The 19550-nt window shown below is 35.2% G+C and overlaps 2 protein-coding genes across 2 annotated transcripts; both read right to left on the reverse strand.

Annotated features, from left to right (window-relative positions):
* Positions 1-2992: 2992 nt before the first annotated feature.
* LOC104591011 (wall-associated receptor kinase 1-like) lies at positions 2993-7086 on the reverse strand. The gene is made up of 5 exons (XM_088888217.1): positions 6231-7086; positions 5665-5832; positions 4298-5134; positions 3737-3898; positions 2993-3349 (listed from the first exon to the last, which is right to left on the reverse strand). Exons 1-5 carry the CDS (start codon positions 7084-7086, stop codon positions 3027-3029), a joined length of 2346 nt encoding a protein of 781 aa, XP_088744343.1. The 3' UTR covers positions 2993-3026.
* A 191-nt stretch (positions 7087-7277) lies between these two features.
* On the reverse strand, positions 7278-10489 carry LOC148791534 (wall-associated receptor kinase 2-like). The gene is made up of 3 exons (XM_088888218.1): positions 9534-10489; positions 8746-8907; positions 7278-7420 (listed from the first exon to the last, which is right to left on the reverse strand). The coding sequence occupies exons 1-3, from the start codon at positions 10447-10449 to the stop codon at positions 7278-7280; spliced, it is 1221 nt and encodes a 406-aa protein (XP_088744344.1). The 5' UTR covers positions 10450-10489.
* Positions 10490-19550: the final 9061 nt, after the last annotated feature.

The following is a 19550-nucleotide window of genomic DNA, read 5'->3' on the forward strand; positions in this document are numbered from 1 at the left end:
CATTTATTTGTTTTATATTCAAATTTTATTTAATTGGTTAATTGTCATAAAATTATAATTTAAGCCTAAAAACTAAATTTAATAAAATATACTAAAATTATTAAAATATTAAATTTTACTAAGCTTTTATCTAGGAACTATTAAAAATTAAGAAATTAATAAAAATCAGTAGTTCACAAATTAAAAATTCAAGTGCGTTGAATTATATTTAAAATAATTAATATTAATAAGACAATTAAAAATAATTTTTTTGAAGCTAAATGTATAATTTTGTTAAAATGAAAAAAGAAAAGGGGAAAAGTAAAAATAATAGGATAAGTAATAATAATAATAATAATAGTAATAATAAAATAATAACTATAAAATTTATTAAAAGTAATAAAACAAACCATTTGCATTCCAAATAAAAATTTTAAAATTTAATTAAAAAATAAATCTAATAATGGCACGATTAGAAATATCATAAGGCTCCTTCTACTAAGGGATAATAGTTTATAATTTAGCCTAACCTAGCTAGACCTATAAATTTTTATGCTCAAGCAATTATTTTCTTCTGAGCTAGGTCTAGCATAGATTTCCACCTAGCCCACAAATATTGTAGGTAGTAGTGTTTTAAATTGAACAAATTTAGATCGGATCCTAGTGGACCCACATCCACATTCAATTATGAAATCTCCATCTCCACATCTACATCTAATTATTATGTTAGATTTGGGATCAAATGCAAATTTAATCTACAACCATTTTATTGTGTTTAAAATGACAAAAAAAAATTTAAAATCTTAATTATTTTAAAGTGTATATGTATAATAAATGTATATAAATATAAAATATTAAATTTATCAATTATAAATTTATATAATTGTACATAATATCTTTATGTATACATAATTATACTACATATATACATAAAATAATAATTTTTATTGAACTTGGATTTTAGGCAAACCGAATGATGTTAAATCCACATTTGATCCAATTATTAATTACATACTAGTTCTAACATCCAAATCCAGGATTTTCAGATTTAGAGTCAAATCAGGTATCAGACTTTTGGAGTCTATTAATGGCCCTACTAGGTAGGTCCAAGCTAAGCAACCACTAAGCTCAACCTGGAAGTTATATATGAGGTTCAAAATATTGATAGAGGGTGATATGTTGATAGTGTGTATACACTGTATTGGTACTCTTTTTTTTGTTATTTTATTTTTTTTCAAATATGGTTCATAGGGGCTGGTTTAAGGGCAATCTATCTTCTGAACCACTTGTCGACCCAACCTCGATACGATACGTATCAGTTGATATAGCCTGATATGTATCAATATTTTGAACCTTAGTTATATACATATATATTTAGATAACAAGTTTCATATAAATATATAGATCAGAAATTTTATGTATTTTTTATAATAAACTAAAATTACGTAGAAATTTTAATTTGTAAAAGAATCATACCTTAGTTAACATAGGCAATCCGGTACCTATCCCAAGCCTAAACAAACATTATTATGCTTGGGGGTGTGGGCTAGGCTGGGCTAGGAAACCTTAAAAACTATAACTACACTATAATGATTTGGCCTGAGATCTTTTATGTTTTTTTGGTTCATTAGGCTATACAATGTGGGTAGCCCATCCCCATAGCCATTCAGCTTCAATCTTAATAATTTTTATCTAAATAGTAAGAAAACCCAAAAATAATGCATGCTTGGATTGTACTCGGTTTGGTTCAGTCTAATTACAAATGTCACATTGCTCTTAGGGGTGCAAGTTAGGGGAAGGGTCAAGTCGAGGATCAACCAAAGCCCAACCCGAAGTCTTAAAACTTGAGCTCAGGCTTAGATTAATTTAATTATGACTAAAAATGGTAATATATAGATTAATTTAATTATGACTACAACCAAATTTTATATATTTACTAATATTTAAGTAACATTTACAAAAAATTGTAAAATTTAATCATTAATATAGTATAGTAAATAAAATAAAACATGAACAGATAATATGAAAAATTAATTATTTTATTAAATAATTAGTAGTAGCTAACTATTTTTGTTAAAAATTATTAATATAATTAACACAAATTACTAAACTATTTTTGTAACAAATTAGTAATATAAAGATGAATTATTTTAAACAATATTGCATTCCTTCCTTGTAATGGTTATTGATGCTTGTTGTTACACTTTCCCTTGACAAATCCCTTGAATCCCACAGGTCCTTGCTAGAATTATATTATTTTAAGTGGAAAGTTTTAAAGAGAAAACAATGGTATAGGTTTCGGCATAAGTTGGCTACATGGTGTTTTTACATTCTTTTCGTAAAACAGTGATAATTAAGATTGGGTTCAGTTCACTGAGTTGATCACATTTGAACATGGTGTTTTTGGTTTTCGAAGGTTACTTTGGTTCTCCATTTGAACATCTGAACACATTTTTGAATTCTAAAAATTGATCTCAAATCTCAAAGTTTAACATACCTCTTTATAAATTTAGATCCAAATTAAGAGTTTAATTGAACTATAATGTACAGTATACAAGATATATCAGCCCAAGGTACAACAGTAGTGATCTCACCGGGTCCAAAAAACACTCAAAACACAAGCGACCTACCCAATTAAAGATCCCGCCCCTCAACAACAAGAACTCCATCCATACAACCATTCATCGGCACCTTACCATCACCCTAGCTAGCTAACAAAAACTAACACGCCTAGCAACTTGAACCCTTTTGCTTTTGGGCTGTGCTTGACGAATGCATGGCATCCTGCTCGACTTTGCTAAAAACATCCTTTGCCCTATGTTGACCACCAAGAAAAAATAAACCCCCAGTTTTTGACACTTGATCAACCGCCTCTAATTCTGGTAGCTCAGCACCATTACCTAATCCTCCTCTCCTATATGGTGATTAATGTAGGGGTGGCAATTGGGTGGGTTTGGATTTGGGTTGAGTTTCAATATAACCTATCCAATTCATCAATTCATTAATGGCCTATTTAAATAAAGTTAAATGGATTCACCTAAATCCGTCTACCGGCCCAAACCGTTAACCATTATTCTAGACATTTTAATGGCAACAGCTTGATGATTAGGTAAAATGCCTTTGTAAACCGTACCTTGTCCACCTTGGCCTATGACGCACTCTTCATTATAATTATTGGTTGCCAGCTTTAACTCTTCGGTTGAGAAGATTTTTAAGAGATTTGAACCTCCATTAGATAATTGTTGTTGTAAAAGGAAGCCACCATTTTGCTCAAAGTATTTCTCTTTCAATTTCATGAGCTTTCTTTTCCTTATGATCAAGTACAGCCAAGAAATACAGATGAGTAACAAGAAGATGCCAAAGCTTATACCTGCATAGAATATATATATCAATCATTAGTTAATGACAGAATAACCACTGTTATATATGTTGTAATTTTCTCAAGGAACAACATCTCATAAGTTGACTAATAAAATCACCTTTTTTATGAAAAAAAGAACTAATCATAGAGCTGACAGAATCTATGTAATATTTATTTTTTTCTCATTTTTGGTTTAACCCTTACAGCATCCCGGACATATACATGATTGAGGGACTTCCTGGAAGTTGCTATGAAGCAAAAAAAACATGTTATTTTATCATGTGAAAAGTTGCAGTCAAGGTGGTGTTGTGTGTTCAAAGTTCAAAATGTAACTACAGAAGCGAGAAATTTGCTACTGCATGCCTGCAGAAAATTGCATAAGGACAAGAGCATTACCTAGGATGACCTTAATTACAGGGAAAGCTTTCTTGCAACCTTGCCCATCTTTCCTACCATCACCATGCGTACCCTTTGGACATGGGCAATTGTATGATCCAATTGTATTAAAGCAAGATCCTATGCAAGGATTTCCTTTTGGATCATTACATTCGTTTACATCTGGCAAAAGAACGATAATAAACAAAGCATTAGCTCAAATATTTAAGTGTTGTAAATTTTACAACAAATCAGAAAATATCAGAAGTTAGAAGAAATGAGTCATTATTGCAATGGCTTTCTCAAACCACAAATTTTGGTACATTTGTGGGACGTGTGACATAATTTTATCAAAGGGCAAATATTCGATTCTAGTTCAGATCATTAGAAACTAATGGAAATAATATCACATTTGATGACTTAAATTTATGATTCGTGTATGTAATTTTGGGCTAGGCCAGTGGTAGTTCAAGCCTAAGCCAAGCTGAAATCCGACCCGACAATTGATCCTAAGGTTGTAACTTGTCTCTATATCTAAATATAAATACTGACGAATAAAAAAAGAATATAATGAATCCGTACCTTGGCAGCCGTTGGGGAGATAAGGATTCCCTTGAAAACCTTGCTTACACTGGCAAAGATAACCCGGACCATTTGTGGAGGTTATGCAATTGGTGTTGTCCCCGCAAGCATAGTCGGTGCTGGTCACTTGTAGTGCTTCCTCGCAAGAAGTATTGCTTCGAATTGCCCAGTCAAGTACTATTGGAGTTCTGAACCCAACGTTTACAAGGTAGTCCAATTCATTTCTTGAATTCCATATATTAGAAGCACTTGAGTTAAACCAGTCTTTGTCAGACAGAAAGGCCATGCTGCATTTGCTCATATTCCAAGTGTAGGCTGTTGTAGATTCATTCTTGTAAATGTCAACTGATATATCAAATGAATCAAGATCCTCAGGTATCTCCTTCTGGCAGCATCCGGTGCCATTACAATGTACATTTGTCACCTCTGTGTCATAGCCACAAAATGAAACGCATTCGGCGGACGACTCTAGGACGCCATGTGTGTTACAACCAATAGCCGTAAGTTTGTTCCGGGAGTTGGAGAATCTATATGCCTTCGGAATTCTGGTCTCGGAGCGGTATGTTTTCTCCCCCATATCACATTCGACAGCAGCCCAATAGGAGAAAGTTAATTCACCTTGCAGTGATATGTTTAAAACAATCTCATCACCATATTCAGCATAATCAGGGCCATACATCATCAGTTTCGGAGGGTCAGCGGCTGTGTTGCAAAACAATTTCAATTCATCTCTGTAACAGGTTGGATCGTCTCCAACGAGGCCAAACGGGTATGGAATGCTAACATTCCCGCATTTGCTTTGACAACCTAGCTTTGTCTCTGGAGATGTTGGAAAGACTGTTGCAATTGTCATCATCACAAGTTGTTATGAGACAAGGTAAAGTAACACGGTTAAAGCCTTAGTTTTTAAAACCGAACCGGTTAGGGGTCCGGTTACCGGTTTGAATGGCCCTGAATTTTCCATTTTCCATGAAGAGAGGTGGATAAGGATGGAGATCAAAACTTAACTGTTGAGTATGTATTTTTTACAAAATGAAAAAATTAAATTTGTCTAAGTGGAAACGAAAAGATATGATATAGAAAAAGTTTTGACCAATAAATAACACCTAATTAGCTATGATATAGAAAAAGATATGATATAGGAAAAATTAAATTTACGATTCCAATTAACTGATTAGAAGTTTTTCAGATATCGACAGCTGGCAGTTTAAACTGAATATATGGCCCCTCTATTTCTTGTAGTATCAGATGGTGTAATCAAGAGCAAGTCTAATTACTCCAATTGTACTACATTTCTCTTACAGGGAATTGTTATAAATGACCACATACCTTTGCATCCATTGGAATTGTTATAAATGACAACATACCTTGGCATCCGTTGGAGAGATAAGGATTCCCATGATAACCTTCCATACAATGACAGATGTATCCACGATTGTTGGTAGAGTTGGAGCAGTCGGTGTTCTTCCCGCATGCATAGTTGATGGATGCCTTCTCACATGTCTTGCTCTTGGCAGCAATTGACCCGTCTACCACTACGTACCCAAAAATAATGCTTTTAAATACTATTTTTCTTATTAGGAGATACTGAAAATTCAGATTGCTAATTGTTATTAACACGACTATGGGATCTTGTTCGGGTAATTGTTATTAACTTTCGGGTTAAGACTAACCTACAGGAATACGAGAGAATGCTGGAATATATTATTATTTGGATGGGTCAGGTCGGGTTTGGTGAACCTATTCCAACTAGTCAAGTCGTGTTATTGCGCATAGGATCGGGTTTAGGTCGAACAAAACCCGTATAGAACCCGTTCCATGTGACACAAAACAGCAAGGCATTTATCATGCTACTTTCATAATTTTAATATTTGTATTTGAATTTTAAAGTAAAAGAAGATTAATTATTCTTTGAACTTAATTAATACCATACCTTGGCATCCATCGGGGAGATAGGGATTCCCTTGATAACCTGGCAGGCAATTGCAAAGATATCCAGCGCCATTTGAGGAGTTGGTGCAATAGGTGTTACTCCCACAGGCATACCCAGCCACGTCTCTTTGTGCTTCCTCGCAACTCTGGTTTCTAAGTATTGCCCAGTCCAGAATTATGGAAGTGCTGATCCGGACATTTAGAAGGTATTCCACATCGTTTCTCATCTCCCAGAGCTGTGAAACTTGTGAGTCAAATAATGAATCCTGGGCGTCGGACATAAGAACAGCCAACCCACATCTACTAATGTTCCATGTGTATTTGAAGTCGTTACGGCTCCCTATGCTTACTAAAAACTCATTAAGATCGTTTGGTATGGTTGTCTGGCAGCAACCAAAACCACCGCAAGATGAACCAGCTGTCACTTTTGTATCGTTGAAGCATGACGATAGACAGTTGACATAGAACACATTGCCCTCGTAATCATACAACTCGCCATACGTGTCGCAACCGACTGCCATGAATCTGTTTCTGGTATTGGAGAGCCTGTATGTGTTTGGAAAAGAATATCCAACGTCATAGCCGTCCATGTTATAATCTTCACCCGTGTAACATCTTACGCTTCCCAGAATGGAAGTCGTTAGTTGATGAGCATCAAGTGATATATGGAGAATGGTATGGTCATCTCCCTTATAATCGCCATAAAACGTCAATTTTGGAGGAAGGATGGCAGTGTCGCAGAATAACTTGAAGTCATCATTTTTGAAACAGGTTGGATCATCTCCCACTAGGCCAAACGGGTATGGGATGCTAACATTCCCACATTTGCTTTGGCACCCAGGCCTTGTATCTGGCATTGTCAAAGTTGCTGTTATCGAGTCATCATTTTCTCATTTTAATTTCGTTTTTTCATTCAAGTTGAACAAATTAAGCATAAAAGCAATACACAACAAAATATATATTAATTTCCATAAACTCATTACGGGATAAGCCATTGAGCAAATATATTCGGTGAAGCTTTCTTCATCAAAAGTTAATGAAAACAAAGTCATACCTTGGCATCCATGGGGGAGGTAAGGATTCCCATGATAGCCTTGCATGCATTGGCAACTATATCCAAGGCTGCTGTTGGTGATAGAGCAGTTGGTGTTCTCCCCGCATGCGTAATTTCTGCTTTCTTTTTCACATGTCCTGTTCGCATTTGATCCGTCCAATTCTATGCATACAAATTAATGTTTTTAAATTACAAGCTGTTTATTTTTCAGATTAAGAGAAAATTAAAAATTCAGATGGCTAATGTGACCATACGAAGGTAAATTAATGAGATCCGAGTATGTTATCATTTCATTTATGGGATTTTTAGATTGCACTCCACGAATTCGGATTCAAAGGGACGTTGGTTTGTAGGGCTGTCAAAGGGACGGATTCTTGTAGGGATGTTGGTTTGTAGGGCTGTCAAAGGGACGGATTCAAAGCGGTCGGGTCGGTTCTGGTTTAGGAAAGTTCTGGTTTTTGATATATATATATATATATTATATATATATTATAATTTAATCGATCAGGTTAGACCTGATTATCCTGAGAACCGATTAATTCAGTTTTATGTCGAAAATTACACACCCTACCGTTTTAGGTTGTTCAAATGTAAGGTTGTGGAATGAAGAATCTTTCAATCATCTTTTCTCTAAGCATTTCGAAAACTCAGCTAGGGCTAGTTATTCTTGAAATGTATAATGTATTAACACATATGTCTAGTCAATTCAATTATGAGAATTATTATCTTAAGAAAAGTTTTATATATAGCCTTCATCCTCATTCCTTAAGCAATGTGGGACATGGAAAACACTCAATTGTTGCACTAATTATTTAGTGTTGATCCAAATCCCACATTCCTCAAGAAAGAGAATGAAGGCCTTTCCTTCTCCTATAAAACGATATTAACAATTAAATGAGGTTCGGGCCATGTGTATTTTTTTTGTATGTATTATTCTTTTATATTACTTAATTTACAAATTTAAATAAATTAAATTTTATTATTTCATTTCATGGGCTTAAAGTCTTTACTCGTTAGGCCCAAAAAGCCCATAAACCTGGCCTAGGCCTATATAGAACCGGTCTTGGGCTTATGATTTAGAGGGTACAGGCTGGGCCAGGCTTAGGCCTAGCTTCCAACCCTTATCATTAGTTCTCAACCTGGCCCACCCGACCCATGATCAGCCCTAAACTCAAGCATGCTAGAGACAGAGCCATTGATTAGTGGAACCTTTGCAAAAAAAAAAGAGCTATCAACACAATCAAATCCTTCATTATTATTTAGGGAGATTTGGGTTGAGAGGTGTAAAGACTTTATAAAGGAAAGGCTACGCCGGTTAATCATGTTATCATTAGAATTACAAATTTGTTGAGAGAAATCAATAAAGTTTGTGAAGACATATAAGATGCCTGCCTTTCTTTCCTACTTAAATAATTGTAAAATTTGAAGAAAACTGGAAAAATTAAAATTTGTGAAGACATACCTTGGCATCCATCAGGAAGATAAGGATTCCCATAAAACCCTTCGGTACATTGGCATATATATCCAGGGCTTTCTTTGGAGATGTAGCAGTTGGTGTTATTCCCACATGCGTAATTGCTGTTTGCTTTCTCACATGTCTTGTTTGGATTAGACCCGTCCGATACTATGCATGCATATAAATTAAATTAAGGTCTAGTTCTTAAACTAAATTCTGCTCTTTTAGAGGTTTAGGAGTGTTTAAAAATAAGTGTTCATTTGAAATAAATACTTATTTGGGATTGGACCAAATTATTAAGTATTTATTGATATTTAGGAAATAAGCTCAAAAAAAATATTTATTTCAAAAGGAATAAAAAAAAAGTAAATAAGTGCTTATTCAAACACTTATTTTTATGGTAAGCACTCCCAACACATGGCCGAACTTTGACCAATTAATCAATACTACTCTGAGAAGTTTGATGAATACCAGCTGATTAATTTAACTGGTTAACACTTACGATATCCAGAGGATATCAAGAAACAGAAAATTCAAACGGTACCGAAACCGTTGAATGATGAGAAAATGGGCAATCCAGACAAATCCTACTTGCCCGATCAACGATATTGACGACATCAAGTGTTCTCCTATGACAATATTGAAACGCAATTAAGCTCAGTTTGGAAGGAGTAGAAATGCAAATATGAAGAAAATACAAGGTTTTGCAGTCAACATATTTGTATTTATACTCCTTCCAAACTGAGCGAGCCTTAAGTGAAAAGCAAGAGAATAATTAGAAATTGAGTTCATACCTTGGCATCCATCGGGGAGGTAAGGATTCCCATCGTAACCTTGCAAACAATGACAAAGATATCCAGGGCCATTTGTGGAATTGGAGCAGTATGTGTTTCTCCCGCAGGCAGAATTGTTCATTCCTCGTGCTTCCTCGCAAGACTTATTGTTGTTTCGAATTGCCCAATCCAGTACTATTGGACGTCGAATGCCAGAAGTTACAAGGTCATTCACGTGGTTTCGGGCATCCCATAGGTGTGATACTTTCGACTGTAAGTCGTCCTGATCGGTCAAAACAACAATCCCACATTTACTAATATTGAGTGTGTTTGTGAAGTTGTAAACGCTATGAATCTGTATTTGAAAATCAGCGATACCCTTGGGTATCGTGGTCTGGCAGCATCCAAATCCACTGCATGGTAAGCCCATTATCACTTTGGTATCGTTCAAGCATTTTGAGGTGCAACCCACGTAGAACTCTTTGCCATTGTAGTCATACAAAGTACCAGATGTGTCGCAACCGACGATGGTCAATCTGTTTCTGGTATCCGAGACCCTAAATGCATTTGAAAAGTTAACCCCAGAGTCGCCAATCCCCTGCCATTTGTTGTTGGGGATGGTGTCCAGGTAGCATTTGGCAGCTCCAGGAACAGAGGTGGTCAGTTGGCCTTGCAGAGATATGTTCAAAACGGGCAAATTGTCGTGGAACGACAATTGAGTTTCACCGGTGGTGTTGCATATCAAATGAAAATCTTCGTTCAAGAAACACTTTGGATCATCACCGATGCCAAACGGGTAGGGTATGCTGAGGTTTCCACATTTCTCCGGACAGCCGGGCCTTGTCAGAGACGTTAATGTCGACGACCCTGTTGTTGCTGCGTTCATCGTGACCAACCGTAGTAGGATGAGATGAAGAAGCAACAAGGGCCAAATCATGATCGGATGATAAATGCGTCCTCAGTAAAAGGAAGGAACAGAATGCTGTTGTACCTGGAAATGGAATCATCGTGACCCACGCCACTATAAATATAAGTACGACTGATCAAAGCTTACTACGCTGAGCCGTTTAATCCCAAGTCAATCAAGTGAATGAACTATCGATATTTTTCCAAGTCCCTAACGTTAAGCTTAAGGTGTGGAATATTACACAGAAGCCAAAAATAAAGCTTTCAATCCAGGCACACGCAGACAAATATCAGTGACTTTTTCCACTGTCACGTCACATTAGTGGTCGAGAAGAGGACAGATTTGAAAAAACAATTCTAAGAAAGTGGGAGATTTGAGTGTTAATTAAATATTTTGTGAATGGAAAATATAGAGTTCAAGCCCCTTTTATGGGATAAGGAATTGCTGAAACTATTATTTAACATTTTATAAGAGTTTGCCATTGATTAATTACTTCTCTTAGGGTTTTTTTTCTAGGTGATGGTATTTATTCATAAGTCAAGTCAATGGTACTCCCTTTCAATCTTCTTCTATGTCTTAATTTGTATAGGATGATATACAAACAAACAAACAAAAAAGGGCGTGTAGAAGGGGGGTGCGGGAACCATAAATCATGCACTCAAACCTGGGCCCAAGGTTATCTGTTCAATTCAAGTTTATACCTTACTAAAAATTAATGCATTTGGGTTGGACCTGGATAGTGTATGCATGTATGTATATATGCAAATAATGTGTCTATATGTGTATGTATGTATGTATATATATATATTTGGTCCAGGTTTAATTTGAGATAAAATCAAATTGATTTGAACTGGGTTCGAGTTCCCCAAACGCTATAACCAAGCCCAGCCTAAACGTTAAGAAAACCCAAAATTTTGGACCCAAACCCAGCCTGAAGACTAAAATTCCATGCCTAGCCCAAGTAAAATTGCAGGCTAGATCAATTCAGGCTCTGATTAGGCCCACTCCAGTTGCACCTCTAATGATATTGGAGAAATCTCAACCTCCTGAAATGGAGGTTATCTAAAATTATAAAATGAGATACATGCCAATTCAAGGGGAGGGTTGGTGGCCACAGTTCACTTTACATCATATATAGTAAAAATGTTTTAGCACACCAGTATTTTCCTTTTACAAAACACATAATCATTCAACAAGTATACTAAAAAGGTAGCCGCATAGAAGGCAAACCAATAAAATGTATACATTATATCATTGCCCCAGAAAAGAAAATAACTTACCTTATAAAAATAGTTAAATAGATAATTGATTAATTTAAGATAGTTAATTAATTAATTTATTTTTACTACAAATGGAATTTATATATTTATAATAATTAATCTAGGATAATATATTTACTAACAAAATAGGACATGATTTTATTAATAAAAAAGTTTTTATCTCTGATCACTACTAATCTAAACTAAATCATAATCAATATACAAATTAACTTAACCACGTATAGGTATAATTAATCCAAGTGTTTTTTACTTCAATATAAAGTACATTAGCATAGCTAATTAAGATACGATAATTAAATCTAGCAAGGGCCTTGTGCAATGTATGAGCTTTGTTATACAAAATCCAAGTTGAGAGACTGTTTTGACATTTTCAATTGGGCAAAGCGAAACTTGTATTAGTTTTTCTATTAACATGTTAGGTAAACTTGTATTATTTATCTAATTTGTATTAGATAAACTTGTATTATTTATACAAAATCCAAGTCGAGGGACCAAGCATTGTTTTTGTGTTCTATAGTGTTAGATAAACTTGTACTAATTTTTCTATTAATGTGTATAGATTTGTATTAGAGTTAGATAAAGTGTTGCTAATTTTCATTATTACAAATTTAAATTAAATAAATTTTAATTTTTATTAGATAAAGTTTTTTTATTTTTTTATTTTTACTAATTTTTATTTGATTCTACTCTTTTTCATTTAATTTAAATGAAATTAAATACAGGTCCAATACAAAAATTATAATCTTAGATTAAATTGCTAATTTAAAACATCTAATGAAATATTGCACATATATACTTAATAATAGTTATTAACTTGTTTTATATTATTAATTAATACTTATTTTAATTTTCCTAATTATCTTAGTATTAATTTATAGCTACTAACTTGATGTTTTGGTATTATATACTATTAATTATTAATTTTATTACTATTACATACATAATTTTTTGATTAATTTAATATTTTGACATGGTGGAATTTAGGAATGTTAATGGAATGGGTCTAGGGGGAACCATACTCTCCATCCCAATCCCTAATCCTTGTCGGGAAGAAAAATGAACCTCCATTTTGATAGAGATAAATTCCCCATCAATGACCCAAATTCCCAAATTATCTTTTCTTTCTAGAATTAAAAGCTTGCTTTGGGAATGAGTTACTTAAAATATAAAAAAAAAAATCTCAATAATCAAACTTGGTTTAACACTTAACTATAATCATTAATCACCAAGATAACATAGAAATTTGTCCAATATATGTAATTGCATTATTGGAATTATACAGAACTCGTCAAAATTTGTCCAATTTGTCCGGACAAGTTTCCTATCCGGGTGGGGACTTTACTCCCCATCACTTTCCCTGACCTTGATCGGGTATCCCAGTTATTCCTTGTCCCCATCATTGTCCCCATGAGAGAAGTCCTCATCCCTATCTATCTCGATGGGGTTGAAGAAACAATATGCCCAGTGGGTATTTCAATTAACTAAATTATGTACGTTACATTTGTTAAGTTTGTTTGGTTTTGTTAGTTAATTTAAATGATTAAGTTAAATTTATCTTGTCAGGTCAATTAAATTAACTATTTAGATGGGTCAATGTATTCTCATTCTTGGTCTCAGCGAGCCTGGGTTTCACAAATTAATGTTGGTGGAATCCATATGGATGAGTGTGCAGGGGCGGGCGTTGTTATTAAAGATTCTAATGCAAATTTTGTTATGGCAATGGCCATTTCGATACATTGTTTCATATGTGGTATTAATTTGGTTGTGGAGATGAACTTTCACCAGATATCCTCATTTGAAAAATGTGTCTGGACAATGTAATGTGAGTGATCACCTTGTTGCACAAATGTTGTAATCTTTTTCGAATCTACTACGTGGTATTTCATGGAATGTGGGTTTTAACCTTTTGTTTTCGCTTTTACTCTATCCCTCACAATACTGTCCAGTATTGATGGAATTTTTCAGCATTCCAAAATGATTGTCAATTCTTCATTTCATTGAATTTTCCCACTGTCACGTCACATTAGTGGTAGAGAAGAGGACAAATTTGAAAAAAAATAATAATTTTAAGAAAGTGAGAGATTTAAGCGTTAAATATAGTTTGTGTGGATGGAATTGGGTTTGTGGCCCTAAATACGAATTGGGTTTGTGGCCCAATTCTAAGAATTGGGTTTAAGACCCAAGCCCAGTTTGTACACTAAACCCAGACTGAGACCAAGTCTGAGGACCAAAAATCCATGCCTACTTCATGTAAATTTATAGGTTAGATCAGTTCAGACTCTAATTAGGCCCGCTCCAGTAGCACCCTTGGAGAAATCACAACCTCCCGAAACTCAACCTGTTCAACTTGTTCTAACGATTGCAAGGGGAAGAGAGAGAAATTGCTAAAGGACTCAAGATGGGAGAGTAGAAGAATGCTGCTGATGCTAAAAGTTGGTGAAGAAGAAGGAGAAGAATGCTGCTGATGAAGTGGAGCTTCTTAACCACTCAAGATGGGAAAACCGCACCAAATCCAAGGAATCCAACAAACAAGCATCACCTCACTCTCTTTCTAGGCCCTTGAATAGCTTCTGAAAGAAACAAAGCTGTTGCAGGCTTTGGGTGAAACGAATGATCAATAGTCAAAATCGAGACCCAAATTGGAGGGACACAAGATAAAAAGAATGATAAGAGGAGCTCAATCCAATGAACCAAAACTAACCACATTCAAATTCGAGTTCAACAACCCCAAAGGCACTCCTTAGAAATTAAATCTCTACGTGTATATTTGAGGACAAGCCAATACAAATTCTCATTTTCCCAACATCTTGACCCTTTACCATTTGCTACCACTCTATCTTACCTAGTTTATTCTCTCTCACATCCTAAGTCTTAAATCCTAACAATAGTGATATCAGAGCCGTTCGATTATTTTTGGGTGTTATTTCCTTTTAGCTGAAATTCCCTATTATTCCAAACCTTATCATGGCCACCATTCTAGCTAAAAGTCAAATTCCAATCCCCATTTTTTCTTGAGCAAATTATGACTATTGGGCCATTAAAATGAGGATTTTTTTCATGTCCCAAGGTCTATGGGAAATTGTAGATAAGAGATTTACTATCCCTAAATGCAGTTCTACTTTATCTGCAACAAAGCAAGAGAAATTACAAAAGAATACAGAAAAGGATAATTTTTCTCTCTATCACATACAATTGGCAATGGTAGAACACTACAAAAATATAGGTTTTTGCCGACGGTTTGGGACCGCCGACAAAAACTACATGACCGTCGGCAATGACCAATGCCGGCGATTTACCGGAAGTCTTTCTTTGCCGGTATAGCCACCATCGGGGAAACTCATGACCGCCGACAAATCTGTACAAACCCGCCGGCCATCAATTTGGACTATTAAATTAAGTATTGCCAGCATTTTGTCAGAACTGTTGGCTTATCCTTTACTATACCAGCAGTCCTAAACCGCAGGTAAAGTAAAAAAATAAATAATTTTTAAAATATAATATAAATACCGACATTACAAACCGTCGATACAAATAAAAGCAGACCACTGGCATGATTTTCAGTTTACATATGTGCCGATGGTTTAGACCACCGACGTAGACGCCATGGACTGCCAGCGTAGGTTTTGGTAAAAAAGCCCTACTCTTTTAGGTAGCGGTCTGAATCGCCGGCTTTAGTTTTGTCAAAAACTGGCTGCTCCTTTAGGCGGCAGTCTGGACTGCCGGCCTAAATTTTGCAAAAATTGTCCTGCTCGTTTTAGTGATGACCTGAACCGCTGGCTTAGATCATACTTAATCATTATAACATCGGAAACAAATTGTTCCTCGGATTGTTCATCTTGCCAGAATAATTGGAACGCTTCAGGGCAACCAGGAATTGATAATCCTAAAACTCCCCTACCTGTACATAGATTACAAACACGCAAGTCATAACACAAGTTTGAATGGTATATGATAATATAACATGCATAGAACACAATAAATAAGTGCCCCATGAAAGGTGTATACATTCTCCTAAGAATAGGTAGTTGAATTGAAAAAAAAAAAAAAGAGAAAAAAGTGTAGGAAATCGAACCCAAGTTAATTTATATCTGGGTTGAGTTTGATGATAGTGCAATTATGATTGAATATATATGAAAATGGATTCAGGACTATAAGAAAAATAAGCTGATGTGAATAAATGCAATTGTAAACTCCAGCAAATTTAAATTAATATTTAAAATCTGTAGATAGATATTTCCTTTTATTTCTTTCTAGATCCTAAAATGTTGAACAATGGCATACAAGCAGGCCACATATGCACAGAAAGCCACTGCTTAAGCCTGTGCCTATCTTTTATAGAAAATTGACACTTCTACACCCATCATGGTGATGCTTTCAGAAAGCCACTGCTTAAGCCTGTGAAACTACAATATATCTCAACCAAGCAATGAAAGGCATCCGAGTAGAAAACTTAGACTTCTCATGTGCCAACTTATAGAAATGGTAAAATTATTCATCAATCACACACAACCACAGCATGCCATTTCCACCAATATCTTCTTTGGTAAATTTCCACAAGTAGAAGAATGACTGTTGTAGGTACATTGTAAAGAAAACATCAAAATAAACCATCTTAAATGGTTACTTGTTTAGGTTATGGCCTCTGACAATCAGCCCATCTCTGTTCCATTATGGTGAGACCGCGACGTGATGTGGGCTCGCCTAGAAGATCATGGAGATTCAATATTTTGGGCCCTTTGTGCCACATTCTCAGCCATGAGGCCTAAGTTCCCAAACCCATACCTCAATTTAATTGGAACAAGATTGGCATTTTGGACAACACATTAAAAAAGACAAATGGCACTGTACCCTACCAACACATGCATTGACTGTGAAGATCATAGTAGAAATCTACTAGTCTTTCTTCTATCACTAGAATTAAAAATTGGTCAATAGGGTCACCAATCATTCAAAGTATCTGCTGAACAGGAGAAGACCGTGGAGAAGCTGGGAATATCCCTGTAAGCTTGTGGATCAAAACCAGATCACTTTCATTGTGGGCAAATCTTCATCCGCAAGAAAATAAAGTGTTTTGGTGAGCCTGTATTGTGTAGCCAGCTTTGAGTATTGGTTACACTGATTAGCTACTGATGGCACCCACAATTTCTGGATAGAAAGCTGGAAAGGAAGGTCTTGGGGACCCAAAGTCAGCCAGTGAGCCCTACCAATTATACCTTCATAGGTAGAAGATCAACCTATTCTGAAATCTCCTAGGCATGGATGTAGATGTAGACCCTAAATCAAAGTAGCATTCCCTGGTGCCTTCAAATTTCAAAAAAAAAAAAACAAAAAATGTAGACCATCATTTTCCATCTAAAGTAGTAAGACTTAATATATACAATTGAATTGGCGAGAAGGAATGGGAAATGAATTCTTCTTCCCCTCTTATTCCAGTACATGAAATAAAGTTGAATGAAATCCCGGTAACTACAAGAGTTTCTGACAGTTTATATTTTATACATCAATATGTATAGAGCTTTTCAATAAGTGGCCATCTTCCATATATCTTGACACAGCAGAGAAGCTAAGAAATTAAGAGCATTTCATTTTAACAATCCTCCATTCTTTTGAAGCTAAGAATAAGAGTATGACAAAGTAAAGAAAAAATGTGGCATGATTAATACAACAGCATCTTTATTTGATTTAAAAGAATCACCTGTCATTTAAAACCCCATCAAATTTGAGATTCTAACCCAAATACAATTATCATTTTTTTGTTCAGCCTTCTTGATCTACCCCCGTCAAACCCTTGATTCGTCCTAATTTAATTTTGAAATGCTGATGATGTCTTAACAGCATTGTTGATGAAGTATGAAAAGCATCTCAATAATTATTTTTGCCTCAAGAAATATATCAGCATAAGAACCGAATTCTTTATTTAATTCTTAATAATGTGGTGATTCAAAAGAAAAGTAAGAAAGAAAGAAAGAAAGAAAAGAAGTGGGCCGATCAGATTAAAATCTTTTGGTAATTTTGTATGGAGAAACTAATTTGATCTGATGCTATTTTTTCTTTCTAATAATGAACGGCACCAAACGATCTTCAACAAGAAAAACTCTAAATATGTAATTATTTCTAACCCTGATCCAACACCAGTACAGTATGCAAATCTGAATCTCACTACCCACAAATCTAAACTTACCAAAAACCAAAAGCCAGGGGAAAAGAACTTGATAAAACAAAGTAGAGAAACATAAACAAACACTACCAAACAATAGCTACTCAACTCGAGCTTCTTCTGATAACCAAATAAAAGGGGCAGGGTGGAGAGCAACGAGATCAGCTATTGTTTCAGCAGTCTGGGAAGAGAGGAACACTAGGATCTTCCAAGGAAAAGGAAAATCAAAGGATGAATTGGTAGAAAAACATAACCACCGATTTCTTAAATTGGCTGAAAACATTGGATCTGTTCAAGGCTTTTACAGTAGATGACTGAGGTTGGAGTACTGTAGCAGGCTCCTCTTCCTCATTCCCACTATTCATGTAAGCTGATCTCCTCCTCAACAGAATAAAGCTAAATTTTGGTGGTAGTTCTGTAGGTAACCCTGGTCTCCAACCACCTTGATGATTGAATCCTTCCCAAAAATTTTGACCTTTGTCTCATCCCCTCCTCCTAGAGAGGACGCCTTTATACCTCTGACATGTACTCAAATCAACTAAGTTTTGTCCCTATTATATGGGGTCAACTACATTGGATCTGTTCTGTCATTCTACTATGTTCAGTGCTATATTTACTGTTAAGTTGTGGTCCATTAAATCATTTCTCTACTTCAACCCATGTCCTTTTTGGTCTGCTCTTCAGCTTTTTCTAGACACTCCAACTTGTAAAAATCACTCACTGGTGCTGTAAGCAGTTTACAACACAGACATGGTACTCAATTTGAAGTCTGCATATGAATTGTTGTTGTTGTTGATAAGCAACAGAAGTGATTGTATTAATAAATTTAAAATCTCCTGATGGCCCAATTCATGAGTGACATGCTAGATAATACACAAGATGCAAGAGAAAATCAAGGAAATTACAAATTTACTCATAGCATAGGTAATCCCCATTCTAGACTCTCCTTTACAACCCCCAATCAAGTACTTAGCTCATTGCAACAAAATTCAAAAGGTCAATACCTGGTTTTTTTGACACAAACCTTCTTTATTCTGTTTTATTATTTGGTTGTAGAAGACAATAAGGCAGTTCATATCAGATATCCGATTACAACCTGTCCGACTTGAGTTCAAAACTCATTCTTGTTGCCAACGAGTTCTAAAAGCTAACAATGCAAAGCTACCTAGGTAAAGCAACAAACCAAAACCTATCATGCTACAGTCTCAAATTGATGACAGTAGACCAATTCATCAAAGTAGTTCAAGTCAAGTGATAGTGAAACCTCTGTTCTACTCAACTAGCATGCAACAAATCAAGATTGGTGCCATGGGATTAATGCTAACATGAAATCATCTGTTCTACTCAACTAAAATGCTAAATTAATGCTAACCTGAAATACTCTCTATTTTATCAAACTCAAAAAGGGGGACAGACTGATGTTGCCATGGGATTATGTAGATACAAGCAAACTCAAAGATGATAAACTGACCCAAGTTCTTATTTTGATAATGGGATCTTCACCCATCTTGAAGGGAAGAAAAAAAATGTTTAGGGAACACAGAAGAAGATTTCTCTTGCAAATTCTCGTTAAAAAGTAGGATATACTCAAATACACCACAGAAATCACATCAGCGCCCCACAGGCTCATCTCAGTGTGCATTGGGAACATCTCTTCTACTTGTCGTTGAAAGATTGATGTTTTCAATACACGG

The sequence above is a fragment of the Nelumbo nucifera genome, chromosome 5 (assembly GCF_055504915.1).
Source record: "Nelumbo nucifera cultivar China Antique chromosome 5, China Antique-T2T, whole genome shotgun sequence".
NCBI lineage: Eukaryota > Viridiplantae > Streptophyta > Magnoliopsida > Proteales > Nelumbonaceae > Nelumbo > Nelumbo nucifera.

Excerpts from the sequence above, each read along its gene's own strand:
- LOC104591011 (XM_088888217.1), bottom strand. The coding sequence starts at position 7,086 with ATGCCAGATACAAGGCCTGGGTGCCAAAGCAAATGTGGGAATGTTAGC. Across the intron at positions 3,899-4,297 it reads TCTCCCCAACGGCTGCCAAG|ATGTAAACGAATGTAATGAT; the intron begins GTACGGATTCAT and ends TTCTTTTGCCAG. Across the intron at positions 3,350-3,736 it reads TGTAATTAAGGTCATCCTAG|GTATAAGCTTTGGCATCTTC; the intron begins GTAATGCTCTTG and ends TATTCTATGCAG.
- LOC148791534 (XM_088888218.1), bottom strand. The coding sequence starts at position 10,449 with ATGATTTGGCCCTTGTTGCTTCTTCATCTCATCCTACTACGGTTGGTC. Across the intron at positions 8,908-9,533 it reads CCTCCCCGATGGATGCCAAG|TATCGGACGGGTCTAATCCA; the intron begins GTATGAACTCAA and ends ATGCATGCATAG. Across the intron at positions 7,421-8,745 it reads TCTTCCTGATGGATGCCAAG|GACATGTGAAAAAGAAAGCA; the intron begins GTATGTCTTCAC and ends AAATGCGAACAG.